The 20,492-nt window shown below is 39.6% G+C and overlaps 1 protein-coding gene across 2 annotated transcripts in view; it reads left to right on the plus strand.

The window, feature by feature from the left end:
* Nucleotides 1–20,492, plus strand: part of GPC6 (glypican 6) — a 1,184,479-nt gene that overhangs the window by 1,087,812 nt on the left and 76,175 nt on the right. Inside the window, exons 5-7 of one of the 2 annotated variants that reach the window (XM_030567367.1) lie at nt 1,619–1,749; nt 8,981–9,124; nt 13,737–13,766. In XM_030567367.1, coding sequence (XP_030423227.1) covers nt 1,619–1,749; nt 8,981–9,124; nt 13,737–13,766 — 305 coding nt within the window. The remainder of the gene's footprint in view (nt 1–1,618; nt 1,750–8,980; nt 9,125–13,736; nt 13,767–20,492) is intronic. The other variant, XM_030567376.1, reaches the window with a different exon arrangement.

Genomic DNA, 20,492 nt, shown 5'->3' on the forward strand with positions numbered 1-20,492 from the left:
TGTGTGTGTGTGTATGTGCGTGTGCACACTCATGCCCACACATTCAGCAGTTGATGTTATGTAATAAAGGTTTTATCAGCAAGAATTTGGTCTGACCATATTATTCACAAATTGTGTAGCCACAGAAGATTTATACATGTCATCACAAATTCTTGCTTATAAAAACCTTTACAGCAAACCACTCTATGATGTTTTCTGTAGATACCAAATATAGTATGCAAAATGTATTGTAGAAATCTTTAAAAGATTTTTTCAAATATATATTAGAACTGGGTTTTTTTATTCCTCTGTCAATAAGCTCTTTTTACTATGTGTCCAAGAGTATAAGAGTTTGAAGAAAAGAGCCATTGTAAATAATAAAGTAAAACAATATTACACAAAGTACTATTTTCTGTGCTGTAAATTGCATGTCTAATATCTCAGTACCACACAGGGTTAGAAACAAGTGTTGTGTGTCCCACTGACAGCCTTAAAGGAATGCAAGGTATTAGACTTTAAATAGGCAGCGGGACTTGAATAATGCCATTTCTGGACCTCAGTCCAGAAGAAATTTTGGAGGAAATTCTATGGTTTTGGGGAGAAAGAAGGATATTTTTCTCTTGCAGGTTGTTTTTTGTTTTTAATAAATGGATGCTGTTAGAAGCTCTTTACAGGTCTGGAATGTTAAAATATGTCCAGGGTGGTGGATCAGCAGGCAGAGTATGTATGAGAGGGTCAAAATTGTATGATCAATAAAATTTATTACAAGACGTGGTTACAGTTTATTATGTGGCTAGCACCAATATAAATGCAGTGCATCTGTAGCTATGAATTCATAAATATTCATTTAAGCTTTTTGTATTATGTATTATAACATTTTAATTGTTATTAATTTATTTACTTGTACTCATTTTTATTCATGAAAGAACTCACTAGAAAAAATTATACTGAGGGTGACTTCCCATGTAATTAGAGATAGGTTGTGTAAATCACAGAAGTTGCAAACAATATATCTTTCTGCAGACAATATTTAGCTGCGTTTTGAAAATACATAGAGGGGAAAACCTGGTTTATACCTATTTGTTATGGCAGAAATCCAATATTTATCCTCTGTTATTACTGAAAAAAAATGGATTATTGGGGTCAGAAAGAACAGCTGTTTTAATTATAAGATCCTGATATATCATATCAAAGTTTTCATCATCTCGTGCAAGTTCCAGAAGTATACCCAAGGGTTCATTTCAATCCACCTGTTTTTTCTGATGGATAAGATTACGTAGTCTGGAGAACAAATCTGTTTCAGAATGTTGAGATACAGTCTGTATACGAAGAAGTTTTCTCCTCAGATTGATAACTCTATGGCAGCTGTTATTAATATAACTTTTACAATCTCCGTTATTTTGGTGGTGGTGGTTGTTAGGTAGTTATGATAATCAGGGGATTACATCTGCAGAGAAAGTTTTCATTACATTAAAGTCTCTTATGTCCCTCTGACACACATCTGCAGAATACTGAACAAGGCCATGAGCATTTGGATATTCCCAGCTTTGGCAGGGCAAGCTGAACGGTATAACATTAGCCTTTTTACGCTCTCTGGGTACCCTTTCTTTAAAGGAATGGCTCCTTTGTCTTTTAACAGATGCCATGCTCTTGGTAGCAGAGAGATTAGAGGGACCATTCAACATTGAATCAGTCATGGATCCTATCGATGTCAAGATTTCTGAAGCCATCATGAACATGCAAGAGAACAGTATGCAGGTGTCAGCAAAGGTACTGTGCAAGTCACTTATTATCCGCTCTTGAATATTGCAGCCAGGGAAAAATTAGCAAGCCCTGTCTGTTATCCTCGGTCTATGAAGGATTGACCATGCTACTCAGAATTATAGTCTCTTATCTGTGAGTGCACCTGGCCCACTCTAACTAGCTCACCTTGTTAAAAACTCTATAGATTTTTTTCAAGCAAGAATGGTGTTGCAAAAAGTACCATTCAATTAGCTTCATATTATTGGCTGCTGAAAGGTTGACAACAGACAAAGAATGTTGAATAATGTTTCATATTTGTTGGGAACTTTCAGTGGTTGCTTTATAAGAGGCAGTCTGCGGAGTGAGGTCTGTAACTTCCACATGTGCCTGGTCTGTGACTTTCCTTATTAACATCTAAACACGCTTCCGTCTGTAGAGGTCAGACTAATGCATGACATGCTGGAGGTGAATAAATTAAACATCCCATTTAACCTCCTTTTAATGGCAACTTTGGAAAACAAGGATTATGTTCTACTGCCTCTGATTATCAGACCTCAGTTTGATAGAGTTTTGTCTACAATCTGACATGGCAATAAACAGAGCTTCCTCCTTTCCATCTTGAGTGCATGTATCTATGCATCCACCAGCAGCTCCTCTGAACCCATTATTGTCAAGATCCTTTGAATCTGGTAATAAGTATTGTTGAGCTGTTAGTGAACAAGAGAAGACTTTTCTGTGACTTATCTTTAGTGGTGCTCCTTGGAACAGTATCTGAAATCAATAGTCTTGCCATCTTCTCTACATCAAAAGACTGGCCAGTTCCCATTGATCTAACACACTTGGGTATTCATGTCTGCTCAGCCAAGACTGCTAGCTGATTCCGTGCTTTTTCATTTCCCAGACAGAAACTACTGTAACTAGGAAGTTGCGGGAGGGAGAAGGTTTGAGATTATTGTTTGTTTTAAAAATCCCCAAAACCTGCTATTTATTGACCCAGTCCTGCAAGGTGCTGAGCATTTCAATTCTCAGTGAAGTTGTTAGGATTTTAACAGTACTCCACACCTTGCATGATGGGGCCCTGTTCCTGCAGTGGTGATCTTAGAGCTCACCAGACATACTGAGAATCAAACCACGCTGTCTTATATGCTGTGAGATTTACAGCCTGGCTTTGTAGCATACTCCACCCTTAAACCAAGAAAGAAGCAAAACTTTTCCTTAAAAGAAAAGTTTTCATTGAAAAGTCATCCAGTCTGTATGTTCCAACCAATTTAATTTTCATTTTGATTGCTTGCTCCCCAGAGCAAGCAATGTGTTTTTTTAATTGGCCAGGAAAAGGGCCTTCCTGCCTAGATCGATGACATCACCACTCCTTGGCATGAACTCAGCTTCCTTCTCAATTGCAATAATACAGACTTTTATCCTTTCACTGGAAAATATTTGAATTGCTATAATGGTTGGTAAATCATGGGAATATTCCATTTGCACTGTAAAGCTTTCATTTCTTGTAGGGAAGTCTGGTCACACCCTTCCTAAAATCCTGAGCTGTGGAAACTATTTATAACAGTGAAATTAACCTTACTGTTCTTTTATAACTGATAGGGAAATCCTCTTGTTTGAGGGAGTTTTATTGATTACGGCTCCCTCACCTTTATAGATTTAAACCAGGCCTTTAGATCATGGCTTTCCAATAAGTCAGACCTCCATAAAGTGTTCACCATAATAAGAGCTTGGGACTTTAGATTGTTTTGGTTCAGTGGTATGATCTCCTCTTGAAATTCTTCAGTTCCCACCTACCCTGAACATTAATGACATGCCTCATGCCTGTGTCATTAATGTCAATGACTCCAGAGAAAAGGAAAATCATTCTTCAGAATCAATTGTAGTCAACCAGGGGACTGAAATACATTGCATATCATTTACAAATTTCCATTCAAGAATACGACAGCATTCACAACTGGATCTTCTTCTTAGCATATACGCAACGTGCTTCAGTGGCATGTAACCACGATTCATCAGCAAATTTGGTCCACTGGTTGGATCATTAGCTTCCCTGGGTCAGGACAGGCATAGATGGGGAGTATGACGTGAATGCTGATCCATGCCCCCTCCCCCACACAACTGGATTATAACAGTCATCTTTTGCTTTTAAAAATAAGTGTGTTGCATAATATACCTATTTATGCCATCTTCTGATCCATTGATATACATAAATACCATGTATTAGTAGACTTTAAATCCGTTTTCTCTAGTGTAAATTTTTCCATTTATACCTATTGCCCTCCCTGGATATAACTTAGGTGAAAATTAAATATAGATATAATTTGGCTGCATAAAAGAGAATTTCAGAGCTGATCTAGGAAGACATTTACATTAGTCAGTTATTCTCAAACTCTAGGAGGAGAACTTATCAAATACCACTTTCTGCTGGAAAATATTAGATATATTAATGGATATTGACACTAGAGATTTAACACACTTCTTGGGCAGCATGCTATTTTTCCAGTATTACATTTTTTTCAGACAATTCTGGACTATACATTAGACTGATCCCTTTCTCAAGATGGATTGGTTAGGGCACTCAGTCAGCATACTACTAGCCTCTAAATGTAGCATTCTGTCTTGTGAAAATTATGCTGTAATATACATATAATGTCATGCATACACACATAGAGGCTTCATTTCACCCACCACTGAAATGCAGTCATTCCTACTGAGAAATCTGGCTGTTATCTAACAAATCAGTTTGTCTACTGGTGTAAACTGGTGCAGCTGTCTTCAAATCAACAGAGCCATCCCAGCTTACCAACTGAGAATGTGATGCTTTGAGTTTGGCATGGTGTACACATGGGGCAATCTCTCTGAAAGACATCTTGATAACTCCGTCCTATATACCTAACACAGCCTCATAGTAATTTTAATCCAAATTCTATCCCTCGCCTGATTCAAATATTTTCTGAAAACCTGCCCGTTTCATAAGGTTTTCCCATTAGAATATAATCTCACCAATTTGTGTTTGTTAAGCAAGGCAGTGTTCTGTATTCTGCCTACTGTGATTTTATATTGGAATTTCTTTGGGACAAGGATCATATTTTTGGCACAGTTCACCTATTATACAATGCTATATAAATAAATAAAAATGTCTACTCCTGTGTGAATAATGGTGGCCATTAATGCCAAAGCAGCAGTAACAAAAACACATGAAACCTCAATACATCTCAGTTTTTAATGTTCATCATTCATCCTTCCTTTCTCTTTGAGTGTTAGATAGGGTGTTGAAGTATCCATCCAGTTTCTTACACCTGCATATAGATGATAGATATTCAGTACCATTCTTGGTGCTCTCCTTCTGCACAGTCTTCTGTTCATTTTTTCACTTTATCCTCTCATCTGTTAGATGCTGTAGGGATTCTGTCTTAGCTAATGTTTTGGATGTTTTTTCTCTACATTCTCTAATGGCTTGTTGACGTTAGTGGGAATTGGATTGTTCCCTAAATCAATGGGACTACTCATGTGCTTAAAATTAGGCATGTCTGAGTACTTCTCTGAATCAGGTCTGAGTGTCTTACATTTCATTCCTCCTGTTTCCTATACAACTTTGATTTCTTTACTTGTATTCCTTTATGACTGATATGCTAATTATCTGTTTCTTAATTAACTAATCCATATATTTATTCCTTCAGTATATTTCAGCAAGTTCATATTTGTTCTATTTCTCTCTTTTTCAACTAAAATCTAGGATTGATACTTCAGGGTTCTCTGACAGTATTTTCATTTTGTATCCCCCATTTCCCTAGGAACTCTGTCAGTGAGATGTAGGATTTGAATGTCTTCATCATATGTTACTGCTATTGGGAATGTTGGTAGTTTATTTTTATTGTATGTTTTGTAAACTTTATTGTTGTCATTTTCTGGCAAAGAATGATATGCTAGAAATTTCAATTAAGGATGGATCATTTGGGTATAAACCAAACCCAAATCACCCTTTGTGCTATGGCTTTGTTGAGAGAGTGGGAGAGGCTGGGCATTGTATGCAGAGTTAAAATGTAATAGCTAACTGGTGATGTCATTGCACACCACCATCTCTTTGTTTGAAGAAAGTAGGAATTAAATTGGCAGATGTCAGCAAGAGTTCTAGGTTGTCTGGCAGGGACAAATACATAGCACTATCACATGCAGCTTGGACATTTCTTCTAGCTTGGTCCACCATTACCCAAAATGGGTTCCCAGTATTATCAAAACTACACTTCCTCTTCTCCAAACTTTCTCTCTACACACACACACACACACACACACACACACACACACACAGGTTTTTTCAAAAGAAAGCAGAAGGTTACCTTCCAGATCTCAGATGCCTAAACTGATTCATTCAAATCCCAACATTGAAATGCTAACCATCAAGCCATCAATTCACACCATAAAACCAGCAGGCTGGATGCTGTCCAGAAATCTATAAGGTGTATTCTTTCACATATCTAATGGTTTTTTTGTTCAGGAAACATTTCATGTGCTCCTTCTTAGTCTACATTTCAAAATCCCAAGCCTCATCTTTTCACTTCCTGTCCAGTCCCTTACCACCTGCATCCAGGTTAGAAAATGTCCCTTTTGTATAGTTAACAAACTGCAGATTGCATCTTCATTGTATTATTGTGAGATAACTTTCAAAGGAGCAGATGATTTCTCCTCTCCAAATCTATAAAGTACTATAGAGTTCTGCTGTTGTCTGGTTGCATGCAAATTTGATGACAAAAACTTACACAATGGAAGAAAAAACTTGTACATTTCAGCAAATGCATCAAAATCTGTACCAATTCTCCAATATGTGATAGAAAAAAATGAAATACAAATAGAAAGAAAAAATACCATAGTAGATTACTTGAAGAGAAATGGGATTACTAGCAGTTCAGGCAAACTAGCAGTTTAGGCAAATTGTTTGTGTTTGGTATTAGAGATGGTTGAAAAATAGAATGTCCATCCACAGGGAATTCTGATATTTCAACATTTATTTTCATCCTTAATTGAGACAAAAAGATGAAATATCAAACATTTTCACAGAACAAAATTTCTTTTCAAAAATTATTCAAAATTTTTGACCAAAACAAACCATTTTGACACGAAATCTCAAAACACAATGCCAATTCATACTGAAACGCTTTGTTTCTACATGTCAATCTAAAACAAACAAAAAAAGTTGTTTGGAAAGGTCAATTTGATTGTAAATGACATTAGAAATGTTAAGTTAAAATATCAATTCAAAATGAAACTTTTTTTTAAAATGTCGTCAGAAAAATCATAAAATATTGGTGAAATTGACTTTTGCCGTCGAAATATCAGTTTCAGTGCAGCCATATTTTCCAGTGAAAAAAATGTTGTCAGAAAATTTTTGACTAGCTCAATTTGGTTTGATGAATACCTGGGGCTCTATCTATCAAAGTTGTCTTTATAACTGTACCCTTACTTATTTTAACCCTATTGTATAGCACTGTGTACACTCAGAGTACTATGGTAAGAGCATTAAGTAAGACTCCAATTCAGCAAAACACTTAAGCAAGTATATAACTAAGTGTATGAATAATTCCATCCTGGTTCATCGAAGCACCTTGCTTAAGTGTTTCCCTGAATAAGGACAGGATTGCTCATAGGCTAAAAGTTAGGCATATGTTTAAGTGCTTCGCTGAATGGAGGCCTAATAAGTTAAGAATGACCACTGACTGCTCTTGTGTGGATAATTCTGGCCTTAAGTTTCAAAGCAGCAACAGAAAATCTTATAGCGAAACCTCCACATGACTCTTTTTTTTAAAAAAGTTGAACGTCTGTTTGTGTTAGAGTTGCCAACTTTTTAATTTTTTAAAACCAGACACTCCAGCAGGAGTGCTGGAACTTCCCCTACAAGGCCTTGCCTCTTCCCCCGAGGCCCCTGCTCTATTCTGCCTTTTCCCACTGAGGCCCTGCCCCCCGTTCGCTCCTCTTCTCCCATAGCTTGGTGTTCTTCCCCTCTCCTCCCCCCTCAGTCCGGGTCAATAGGGACTCACCTGCAGAGCCAGTGCTGGAAGCTGCAGCTGCCCAATGCAGGTAGGAGGTGGCCCCAGCTGAGTAAGGGCTGGTACTGGTGGTGACCAGTGCCTCCTCACCTATCCTGCCCACAGTAACCGGATTTTGGGTCTTCACTATGAGGTCCCCTTTATGACCAGACTTTCTGATAGAAAACCGGGCACCTGGCCACCTTAGTTTGTGTGAAGGCTGGTTAAGTTAAAATCCAGCTTTCTTCATCTATAGATATATAATAGCAGCAAAGAATCCTGTGGCACCTTATAGACTAACAGATGTTTTGGAGCATGAGCTTTCGTGGGTGAATACCCACTTCGTCAGATGCATGTCGACATGCATCTGACGAAGTCGGTATTCACCCACGAAAGCTCATGCTCCAAAACGTCTGTTAGTCTATAAGGTGCCACAGGATTCTTTGCAGCTTTTACTGATCCAGACTAACACGGCTACCCCTCTGATACTAGATATATAATAGATATTAAGTAGCATCCCTAGTGCTCTCCTTCAATACGTACAGTAAAAACAGCACTGCTTATATTCTACTGATTTTTTTCCAAATATTTTTCTTTTTATTCAGACTTTATAATTAACTCAAACTGGTGCTTCTGAAAACTGCCAGACTGACATCCCTGAGACATATCTTTATCCAGTGAACAAGAACAATGGCAGAACATACTCCTCATGATTGCCCGATCAGTGTACCTCACCTCTGATGTGCAGGAATCATCTTTTAGGGGGATGAAAGGCTAGTTAAGTTATAAGGCCATTGAGCTTTTGACCTGTCTTCTGAGACTGCCAACAAGATTACCTATTAGTGCCAATTGTGGTTGGGGGGAGTGGTGGGTTTGTGGATACCGAACAGGTCTTAACTTAATTTGAAACCAACTGCAGCTACATCCGACCACAAAAGATTTTTTTTCTTGTTACTCTTTCTAGAGGGATAACAACCCAAACATCATTCAGATGTTAGCCCATTTCAATAACTACCAACATGGGCTAAACTCAAAATGTGACCTAGATGAAAAAGGCCCTGTACATTAGATATTAGTAATGATGTCCATCCAAGTTTTGATTTAGGGCCAGTAGTTAATTCATTATTACCAGGATATAAATTCTAAGTTACAAACCTCTGAATGGGATATGGCACTTGTAAAGTATCACTCTTGCTTTTTAAAGGAAAGTTTGATGTAACTTAAAATGCTTCTTGCAGGTCTTTCAAGGATGCGGCCAGCCTAAACCAGCACCTGCTTTAAGGTCTTACCGCTCTGTTCCCGAGAACTTCAATACCCGCTTTAGGCCGTACCATCCTGAGGAGAGACCAACAACAGCTGCTGGCACAAGTTTGGATAGACTGGTAAGTAATAACATTTGCTATCTTCTCTCATTAGGCTAGCAGAGATGGAGGGGGAATTTTGCTTTAAGAATATTCCTTCACAGGAGATATTTAATATTTTCATAATTACTGTATTTACTGTAATTATCATATATGCTGTGCAACTTTGTATTAAACAAATGACTTTTTACATTGAAAACAGTAGGGAAATTACATCTCTTTGGAGACCAGTATGAGTCAGATTTGATATATTGGAAAGATTGGAAGGTGATAAACTCTTTCCTCCTGGTCATGAATTAGATAGACAATTCAAGGAAAATACTTATTAATATATTTCCTTTGAAAAAAATTGTCTACCTCAAATTTCCATTTAAGTATTAAGTTAAGGATTCAGCAGCTAGTTCTTCAATATATGCACTCATAATGTGCATTTCTCATTCATCAGGTCCAGTGCTTCATTTAATATGGCTGTTTGTAAAGTTACAGTCGGCTTTTTTTTTTTTACAACACACTCTTAAAAAATAAGCTTTTGACAAGCTAGCATGTAAGTGATCGCTAATCTTGCCTTATTTATTCAGTAATTTTAAAAACAATCATCTTAATATAAAGTTATTTTAGTTATTTCAAGTCAGTGGATTCATATCTCAAACAACAATATTCCTGCTGTTTGTATACCTATAAAGTGGATTTAATAATATGTAATTATTAATGGTGTTAATATTATTTTGCAGTTATGGTGTAAAGTCAATGGATAAAAGCATTAAGGACGTGAAGCTCCTAAACCAAAGCTGTTTGCATTATGTAAACACAGCTTATTGTACTTCTTTCTGAATATTAGAAAGCATGCCTATGCATGACTTCTTCCATACTTTTTACTTAATATCATAAAATTAGAATTATAACCTTAAATTGGTTTGAGCTGGTTCCTGATACACGGGTGAGTTTCAATATTTAAGGAGAAATTTTATATGCTTCTAATTCAAAATAAGATCCAGGTCTCTATTTTATACAATCATTTTGGATCAGCATTCAGGTCACACTTGCCGTCAGTATCTGGCCCAAGTCGTGCAAGCTAATGATCTAACCAGTGGACCAAATTCGGGTAATGAATCCTGGTCACCTGCCACTTGAGGCACGTTGTGCATATGCTAAGAAGACGACTAGCTCCTGTTATAAATTAGCACTCAAGGCTGCCAAGTCTTTCCCATAGTCTATATTATAATATATCTTACCCCTTCATTTTAATTAAGTTAAAAGAATACATAGGATATTTCAAATCAGGACATGGGCTTGTAATATAGTTGTACTAACTTTAAGCAACAGCTGTGGCACCCAGTAATTCTGGCAACAGTGTAGCTTGTTTCCCCCTAAAACAAAAAGGTAAAATCTATGTTTGTCTCCATGATAGATTCAGATTATTGGTTTACAAACATGAAGGAAGCATATTACAATGTAACACTTTAAACTAAGATTTAGCCATAGGGTGAAATTCTGGCCCCAATTAGAGTGAATGGCTAAACTCTAACTGGCTTCAGTGGGGCAGGATTCCCCCCTTAAGGGTATGTCTACACTGGAGCAGGACGGTATAATTCCCAGCTTGAGTAGACATACTCACATTAGCTGTCATCAAGCTAGGACTCAAAAAGTGGAGTGGCCCAAGGGGCTAGCCACTGTGATTATACCCCTAGGGTCTCTGACAAGTTCTCAGAACAACTAGCCCTCTTGCTGCTACAGCCACATTCTGTTTTTATCATGCTAATTAGTGTTGGTTTGCCTTCTTGAGCTGGAAATTACACCTTCCAGGTCCAGTGCTGTCATTACTCAAAGTCTGTATTCGTAGGCTCCAATTCTTCACCCTGCTCCATGCAAGTGCAAGGTTCCTTCTTCATGGATGCACATACATCACTAGGGCTACAGCCAACTGAAAGCTCATTGAAGCCAGGGGGAGTGTGGAGTGCTCATGGAATTAAGTTACAGGATATAAAGGGGACAGTGGGAGGAGAGGAGTTAAAAAGGAAAGTTGGTAGTAACAGTTCATCTTGAACTACTTCTATATACCGGGAGCTGCTAAAACAGGGGTGGGCAAACTTTTTGGCCCGAGGGCCACATCTGGGTGGTGAAATTGCATGCAGGGCCATGCAGGAGCTGGGGCAGGGGGCTGGGGTGCAGGAAGGGGCTCAGGGCAGGGGGTTGTGGTGTGGCAGGGGGCTCAGGGAAGGGGGTTGGGGTGTAGAAGCAGTGTGGGATGTGGCAGGGAGCTCAGGGCAGGGGGTTGGAGTGCAGGAGGGGGTTCAGGGCAGGGGGGTGTGGTGCAGGAGCAGTGTGGGATGTGGCAGGGGGCTCAAGTCAGTAGGTTAGGGTGCAGGAGCGATGTGGGATATGGCAGGAGGCTCAGGGCAGGCGGTTGTGGTGCAGCAGGGGGCTCAGGGCAGGGGGATGGGGTTCAGGAGGGGTGCGGGGTGTGGCAGGGGGCTCAAGGAAGGGGGTTGGGGTTCAGTATGTGCATGGTATGCAGGCTCCGGCCCAGCACTGCTTTGGGGTGGCAGCAGTGTGCAGCAGGGCTAAGGCAGGCTCCCTGCCTTCTCTGGCCCTGCACTGCTCCCGGAAGCAGCCGGCACCATGCCCCTGTGGCTCCTGGGTGGGGAGGGGGGGCGGGAGGGGCTGAGGGCTCTGCATGCTGCCCTCACCTGCTGGTACCTCCCCCGAAGCTCCCATTGGTCGCAATTCCCTGTTCCTGGCCAATGGGAGCTGCAGGGGGAAGTGCCTTCGGGTCAGAGCAGCGCATGGAGCCCTCTTTCTCCCCCCGGGGCCGCAGTGCTGGCCGCTTCTGGGAGAGGCGTGGGGCTGGCAATTCCGCGGGCTGGATCCAAAGTCCTGATGGGCTAGATCCAGCCCGCGGGCCATAGTTTGGCCACCCCGAGCTACAGCATTGTTACCACTTAAAAAGAGATCAGGCATTCCTCATACATAGAGTGAGAATACTGCTGGTACCACTAATATCTTTTACAGGGTAAAACCATTGAAACTATGATACACAATAAATAAAATAGCAATGGAGCAGATTCATGTGTAGTTAGCCATCGATGACTGTAACTAAGGCAAACTTTCAATGTAGACAATGCTTTATACCCTGTGTAACCTCATTGACTTTCAATGGGGAATTTGGTCCCATTTGACTTGACCAAATTAGATTTTCCCAAGTTTTTGAAAGGAGAGCAACTTTATCATTGATAGTCTCACTTAAAGTGTTACATCTAAATAGTCTTCTTCCTGGTGACATTTAAACTGGAAACTGTTATTGTCCTTGTAGCTATTAAAATCTGTATCAAATACAGATCTAAATAACAGTACCCTTAGTGTTAGCTCCTTTTGTGCCCAGTCCAGCATCCACTGAAGTGAGAGATGGCCATTGACTTCAGCTGGAGTTAGAACAGGGTTCTCAATGGATTGGGGCATAAGGTTTTGTTTCAGAACTATGATCCTTTATCCATGCTTTGGAAAGTCTCAAACCAAGTAGTGAAAGTTTCCCAGAAAGATTTAAAACCTATTATTTTTTTTAAATAGTATTACAAAAAGGCTGATGTTCTGAACAAAATTCTCATAATGTGTACGATTTGATGTTTTCCAGGCTGTGTGTCACTCACTTTTGATTACTCAGTTAATATAAATATACAACAAAGTAACTCACTTTTCATAGGCAGTGTACCATAAACCTAGCCTCCTTTGAATTTTTTTGCAAGCAATGCAAAAAATTCCTTCCTGTCATGGTAGCTTTTTCTTTTGTTTCATGTGACTATTCAACACTAAATTAATGCTTTTGAAAGAAATCTGTCTTTGAGATTTCATTCTTAAAATAATGTCAAATCATTGAACATTAAACCATCATAGCAAAGACCAAAGATGGAGCTTCATAGACTCTAAAAAGTGAAGTGACAAACAAAACTGGTATCATCAGAAGGATCACTCTTTCACAGCATATTCTCAGACAAAAACAAATTATTCCAGATGCATTTCAGTCATATACTACAATGTAATATAGTTTAAGCCAGATTTGAGCACCCATAGTTTGGGGACAGATTTTCAAGACATCTCAGCTCTCCTTCAGAAACCTAAATGAAGTGACAAGATTTTCCAGAATACTTAGCACCCAGCAGATCCCATTAAGTGGCCTAAAAATGCAACAATACAAATTTGGCCCGTTATCATTAACTAAATCTGTTTTGATACATCCAAGCACTAAAGCAGAGGCACTTATTACTTAACGGCAGAACACAGACATTTTGAGAAGAGTATTATATGTTATCAAATTCATAATAGCTGCATCCTAATGGCATTTGATAAATAACAAATCAAAGTAAGATCTGCAAATATGAAAATGAAATATCAAAAAGTAAAGTTGGCATGTATTTAGCTTAAAACTGATCAAATACACTTATGATGTCAGACTTAACATGTGCACTCAGTTTTCACTGCTGGGTCTATTTGGTTTCTTCTGAAATGTATTATCTAAGAATTCTCATTTACAAGAGACTGCTTATAATGATACTTTATCTTCTCTGTGGTTAGCTGCTTGGTATAACCTGCTGTGTTATTTTTTTCTGTTCCCTGAATCTGTTTTCCTCTTGCTTCCCAGAGGACTATCTGGAGGACAATGCAACATGGTGTAAGCTTTGGTATTCTTATTCTTCACTTTCATACCCATTTGTCTTTGTGAAATATTGCCAAACTACTACTTCTAATTTCATCTCTACCATTTTTCTTTGTTTATCTATAGACTAAATAGAAGCCGTGTCTTTCATAATTTTAAATGGGCAAATTTAATTCTGTGTCATGCTTAAAGTTTATAGTTCTTTTCCAAACCATTCATCTGTTCTGAAGGTGGTTTCTGATCTGTGAAGGACTGTTATATATCAGTGAGAGCAAAGGGGACAAGATGTCAGGACTCCTGGCGTTCTAGTCCTGGATAAACCATGGTCTACCTGTGTGCCGTTAGACTAGCCACTTAGCCTATTTGATTTGCCCATCTGTACAATGGGTTTAATCATTTTTACTATTTCACAGAGGTGATCAACGTTTGTGAAGTGCTTTGAGACCCTTGGATAAAAAGCAAAGGTTGTTCTCAGCAGAGGGCCCTCAGTCATCAGATTCAAGCTGGAACTCCAGCCGAGACTGAGTCTTACTACCTAAAGGGAAAAATGACAGGTTCCTTTATTTCAGCAAGACTTCTCTGAAGAACAATAAGGCCCTGGCTGTAGGATGTAAGAAATAAACTCCACATGTTTGATTCTTCTTGAGTAAATTGCTTTACATGCAGGGAAATGGTGGGGGCTTAACTCCTCTTCCACAGGAGAGTGGGTGTACTATTAAATATACTGTACATAATGACACACCCATTCTATGGGAATAGGCACCTGAGAAATTGACCACAAAGTTATAGGTGTAATTTACATTCAAGTACAGTATTGTAGCTGCATAGACAAGTGCATGACCATGTGCCCAGACTAAAAAAAAAAAAAAAAAAAAAAAAAAAAGAGGCTCTTTCATGCTACTTGCCATTAGAATATGAGTGGATTGTCTCCTGCTTTGTTGGAGAACCTTCCTTTAGTCTGCTGCCTGCTTTCATTCACACAGCAAACAAAACCTATTTCAGTAAGCAAAAATCTTTTTTTGCATTTTAAGTGTACAGTGCTACATTCAGGCTTACTATTTTCAGGTTCTGCTACTTAGATTATTTATTTTTATAATACTAAAGAACCAAGAGCAGCCTAAACACCATAAAAAAGAAAAATCTGTTTTCAACTACTTCCTTCCCAACATTTCTAGAATTATATGAAGCAGAAAATATAATTCAAGCAACTAATCTGCTTTGCTTTTTAGCCAAAAAGAGCAAAAATTAAAAGGACAATTTACTTTGAACACGTTGATTTGAGCCTCTTAGTGAATCTTCTGGTACACTTGTGAAACGTATAGACCACACTTTCAGTTTTGTTTGACTCCACTTAGTCCAAAGTCTGGGAATCTTAAATATACAGAGTTATGGCACAGTATGCCTGAGATAGGATGTGTACTCTGAACATTTTATTTCCCAAGAGACCCTAGAAGATAGTCCAGCAGAAATAAATCTTAAAGGGTTTAAAAATAAAATCTAGTATCTCAAACACTGCAGGACATATATAATTTTTCCAGAACTTTTTGCATATATAGCTCGTGGGAATGAATAAGCGCACCAAGCATATAAAAGACTTGGTAACTCAGGAGGTACTAATCACAATTCTAAGCCAGAAGATACTGGGCTCCAATACTTGTAATAGTAGCCAGGTGACCTCCACATGCAATATCTTCACACCACTAAAGTGCTATACTGTTGGAGGTGCTGTTTCTATATGCATGATGTTACGCAGCAGATATACACTTTGTGGATATAATCGAAGCTAAGTTTTATTTCTCCTCCATAACTAGATTCCATTTACCACCCTGGAGACTGTTTTGTTAGTAACTGTCTGTGTAAAGTGTATATAATGAAAAAAAATATTTGGAAATGTGATGGGGTCATTTGGTGTTAAAGTTAAGTTTTGTTTGTTTCTTCTAAAATAAATTTTCTTTGGTGTTTTTTTGAAGTTTCCCTGTCACGGCAGTATCATAATAGGTTTAAGTCTGCTATCATCTTTCCCCTCATATTTAATATCAATTTCAGGTGGCAAAGACAGGTGAATGGTAGCAGTTGACAAAATCCTCCCAGGAGACCTGGCAGCATTCCTTTTTAAGAAAAAAGATTGTAATAATATTCCATAGCCCCACTGAAGGATTCTGCATGATGCTAAATTTGATGCATTGCATTTCTAAAGCATGAGAGACAGTTATTAAGAAACTGCTTTATTAAAGCCTCTGCCCCTGTCTGTAGGTGAAACAGGTCTGTCTACTGCTCAGATCCTGTTTAGCATGAACAATGCAAAACTGTCCTTCAACCATACTAACAAAGCAAGTTCTCCACCTTAATTAGTTCTCTAAGAGAAATGAGTAAGGCTGGGTTTGCTTGCAGTGTGTACTGTGGCTGAATAATTACACACTGACAAACTCCCTCCATGAAAGCAGCTCTTGTTGGAACCTCTTCTAAATATGAGCTTGCTAGGGATGGTTGAATTTCCTTTATCGGTTGGGTGTAAAGACCCACTGGAGGCATCATCTCATTTTCAGAAATATCTTAGGGATATAAACAAGCTACAAAGAAGACAAGAAATAGAAACCTTGCAAGTTGCCAGTTGTGTTCACTCTTGATTAGTAGACTTCACCACACACAACAGAATGTGATAACAGAACACTAGTCAGACTTCAATTTCTTTCCATTTCCTGGTTGTAGATATTCTAGAAATCCATATAAGGCTATATTTTGCTTCCAGCTTCACCACGTCAACCTAGAGTAACTCCATTTCAGACTTTGGAGTTACTCTGCTCTTACCTAGTGTAACTAAAGGAAACTTTAGCTTTTTATGCTTGTTTCTGAATAGGCAGTTCCTAATGGCACTAGTCACCATAGTATCCAAATGCCTAAAATGATGGTCTGTCTCCAACAAAATCAGGTTATTCCTGGAAATGAAGGAACCATCAGTCTAATTCAGTAGTCCTGCAAACCTAGATTAAAGTCCTATTCCTTGTCCCTTCTGTTTCAGCTCCTGCTAAGTAAAGGGTAGGTATTTTTTTTCCAACATACAGCCTTTGAATGAATAAGCTAAACAGGAAAAACATCAATACTGCTCTTTCAGCACAGGGAAGGGTCACATTTCATTCCATGTGTGTGTATTAATCTTTGCATGCAGGAGGAAAGGTGAATTATTAATGTTCACATTAATGTTATAGAAAGCTTGTGGCTACACCAAACACCCTGTGGACCTTAGCGCTTTTGCACTTTGTTAAGGAAATGAATATGGTTTAAAGCTAATAGTATTGCTGGTGTCCCTAGTATACAGTTTTTAAACCATGCTACTTTACATGCTCATAAGTAATATAAAACATAGTTGTGACTGTCATGGTACATGTGCTGCCTGAAAACTGCTGCACTAAAATGGTTCCTGAGTGGTTACTGTCAACATGACAAACTGAAAGTGATATTACCAAGGCCTTTTCTTCATAGTCAAAAATGGGACCAGTGATTTACTATCTTGTCCCAGTTTCAAGATTAACTGAATTTTTGACCCCTCCTGGTCCTCATTAAGGGTTTCAGACTCCCTGCAATCACTTCTCTTGGGTGGAGAACCGCATCTGTCTCTCCTGCCAGACTCTGCACTCCACTGTGATTTCCCCAGAAGGTCTGACTGTGGCCCGGCACATGTGTTATCCTCTCTCCAGCGGCTATGACGGTGTGCACCAGTTACCAATAAGCCTTCACATAGCAAAATACATTTATTCTTAGGTTAAAAGCATTACAGAAAAAATATACCGAAACAATCACCGTTTCCTATATGGATGCCAAAAGCTTACCAGTGGTCAGCCATCAGTCTTATGGGATCCTGGTTAGTCCAACCCTTCTGTAAGTGTCAGGATCCCCCATGGGACAGAAGATCCTGTCTGTTCCCTGAATCAAAAGAAGGCCCCATCTCCTTTTAAACTCAGCCTCTTTATACCAAAAGCCTTTATCTGTTGGTCACAGGCCTTGGCTACACTGGCGCTTTACAGCGCTGCAACTTTCTCACTTAGGGGTGTGAAAAAACACACCCCTGAGCTAAGCAAGTTGCAGCACTGCAAAGCACCAGTGTAAACAGTGCCCCAGCACTGAGAGTGCGGCTCCCAGTGCTGCAAGCTAATCCCCACGAGGAGATGGAGTACCTGCAGCACTGGAAGAGCTCTCTCCCAGCACTGGCGCCACGACCACACTCGCACTTCAAAGCACTCCCGCGGCAGCGCTCCCACGGCAGCACTTTGGAGTTTCGAGTATAGCCAAGCCCTCAGAAAACCCAGTTTGAACCAGAAGATGCAAGTCTCCTCAGGTGTAGTACCTCTCTCGAGATGCTGACAATCTGATTCACCTTAATCACCTTCCACTTTTTTTGGTTCCTGGAGGAGCTGTGGTAACCCTTCCCTGTCCCCAGGGTTGCAAGCAATCCCTGGCCTAAAGTGATACATAAACCATTCATAAACTTAATACAATATGGTCCCCAAAGATATTAAATGCAGTTGCAATATCTGTCACTCTCTTGTTGAAACATACCAGTAAATTACAAACTGATTAATTACAAGGGCCCATTTTTGCCAGTGTTGATGCATCCTGTGTGAAATCAAGTACAAGTTAGCTGAGTACAGGCTTGATTTCAAATAGTGAAATTAAAGCTTTGCTGACCTCTGACCTTACTGGAAACAGAGATGCTACACTTGCAAAGACAAAATATGAGTTAAACTACGCTCTTGTGCTTAATTCTCTTGAGCCATTTTCAGCTGTTTCACTTTTACCAGACCATGGCAAACAGATGTATTGTGTAGTTCATAATAGAAATGTGCTGCACTGGACTCTGCTCATAACAGACATAGTTATAACAGGAAGTCAGTTATGGCAGACAAAAACTGATTTCCCAAGCCAAACATATCACGTTTAAAACATTTTTATTTGGTTGTAATGGATGGAAATTGGTACTTTCTGGACTTTTATGGGTATTACTAGTGCCTAGAGGGGAGGTAAAATACAGGAACTAAAAAGATTTACCTTCACACAAATACTGTCCCCTTTGTGAACTTTCCTTTGTCAAACAAATACTGGGGAAGATGAATGTTTTACATGTTTAAAGATAACCTGTATTTCCTTCCTGACTCTTCCCCAACCATATCAATGGAAGCCAACAAAACGGACTATGTCCCTGTCACATTCAACAGCAAAAAACGAAAATTAAGTTCCTTTTAACAACAGAATTCAGAATAAATGTATAGAACCAAATTCATACCCAGGTTAGCCTTTGATTTCAGTGGAATTTCATGGTGAGTTAGCACAGTCATTTTTACTTGCTTCCATCTGTGGTATCATCCCAGGTGTGATGTTATCTCTTGTGATGGATGTATCAGAAAAATAAATGATACATACAGAGCCTGGACATGTTGCCACTGAAAGCTATGGGAGTTTTGCCATTTGATGTAAATGGGAGCAGGACTGAATCTTTGATGTATAATGAGCTTTTAACAAACTCTGGAATCCATCAGATTCATTTTAAAGCACTGGGAATTTTGCTTTTCCCATAACATTCTTCGACACTCCTAAGTGCAGTCAGTAAAGCTGCAGTATAAACACTGTAAAGGAAACCAGATGAAAATGAACTAGCTTCGGTGAAAGCTTTACATTTATGAAGAAAAGTCAGAATGAAAAAATCTCCAGTATACATAATTGTGTTACTTCATGCGTGCTGCCATCATTTAATTAACAAGCTTCTCTACCTGAAGAGTGATTTCTTCTTGAACCTGTAGCAAGGCGGTCACCGCGCTCTGGTCCTGAAGGGGTGAAAACAGCGCTGGGAAAGGGCTGCCCCAGAGATCCAATAGGGTAGGTTGAGTGGGAAGGCAGCCACAGCTGGGGCCACGCCCCAATCAGGCCACTCTTGGCCCTGTTATAAGGGCTCAGGGGAGAGCTGTGTCACTCTCTTTCCAGCCTTGGAGGGAGAAGGACTGGGCTGCCTGGGAGCTCAGGGTACAGGGAATGGAGCAGGGCTGGGGAAAGGCAGGAGGTGCTGGGGAGCTCTAGCCTGGTAAACCCCCAGGCTGCAGGCCTCACTAAAAGGGCCAAAACAGGTACTGGGGTTGCAGAGACAGCAGCCCAGAGATAGACAGAGGCAGCTGGTCCAACCTTCTTGCCAATGATGAGTGGTCTGGACAGACTGCAGTCTGCCCCAGTGGATGGGGGGCTAGATGGTGACTGGCAGTAGCCACCGAGACTGAGTGTGAGAGGGTTGGGAGTTCCCCTGGGAGGGGAGACCCAGAGCGTGGGTGTACTGCTGAGGGCCTGGTAAAGGTAAAGGACACTGGGGTCTGGAAGGGACATGGGGGCCTGAGGCAGGTGAGACACCAGACAGTAGGAGGCGCTCCATATGCTGGAGAACTAATTCCCAAGACAAGCAGCAGGAGGTGCCACGCTGGTGAGTCTTCATGCTTTGCTACAGAACCAAAAAGATTAATGACTTTAAATGGATACTCTTAGTCTGCTAGAGTCTGAGCAACAAATGTAATTCCAGGTGCTGGTGTGATGAATATTTTTAAATAACAAGACACGGAGAGTCAGAGTTCTTTGTTGCCATTAGAAGAAGTAGCTCATACAGAAAAAAAAGGTGTTTCAGATAAAATAAATTAACCTGGAAGACATTTTCCCCTCTGTGACCTCAATATGAAGTTTGCAGGAAAGAAAACAAAATAAGTTTATAAT

Source organism: Gopherus evgoodei, chromosome 1, assembly GCF_007399415.2.
Source record: "Gopherus evgoodei ecotype Sinaloan lineage chromosome 1, rGopEvg1_v1.p, whole genome shotgun sequence".
Classification (NCBI taxonomy): domain Eukaryota; kingdom Metazoa; phylum Chordata; order Testudines; family Testudinidae; genus Gopherus; species Gopherus evgoodei.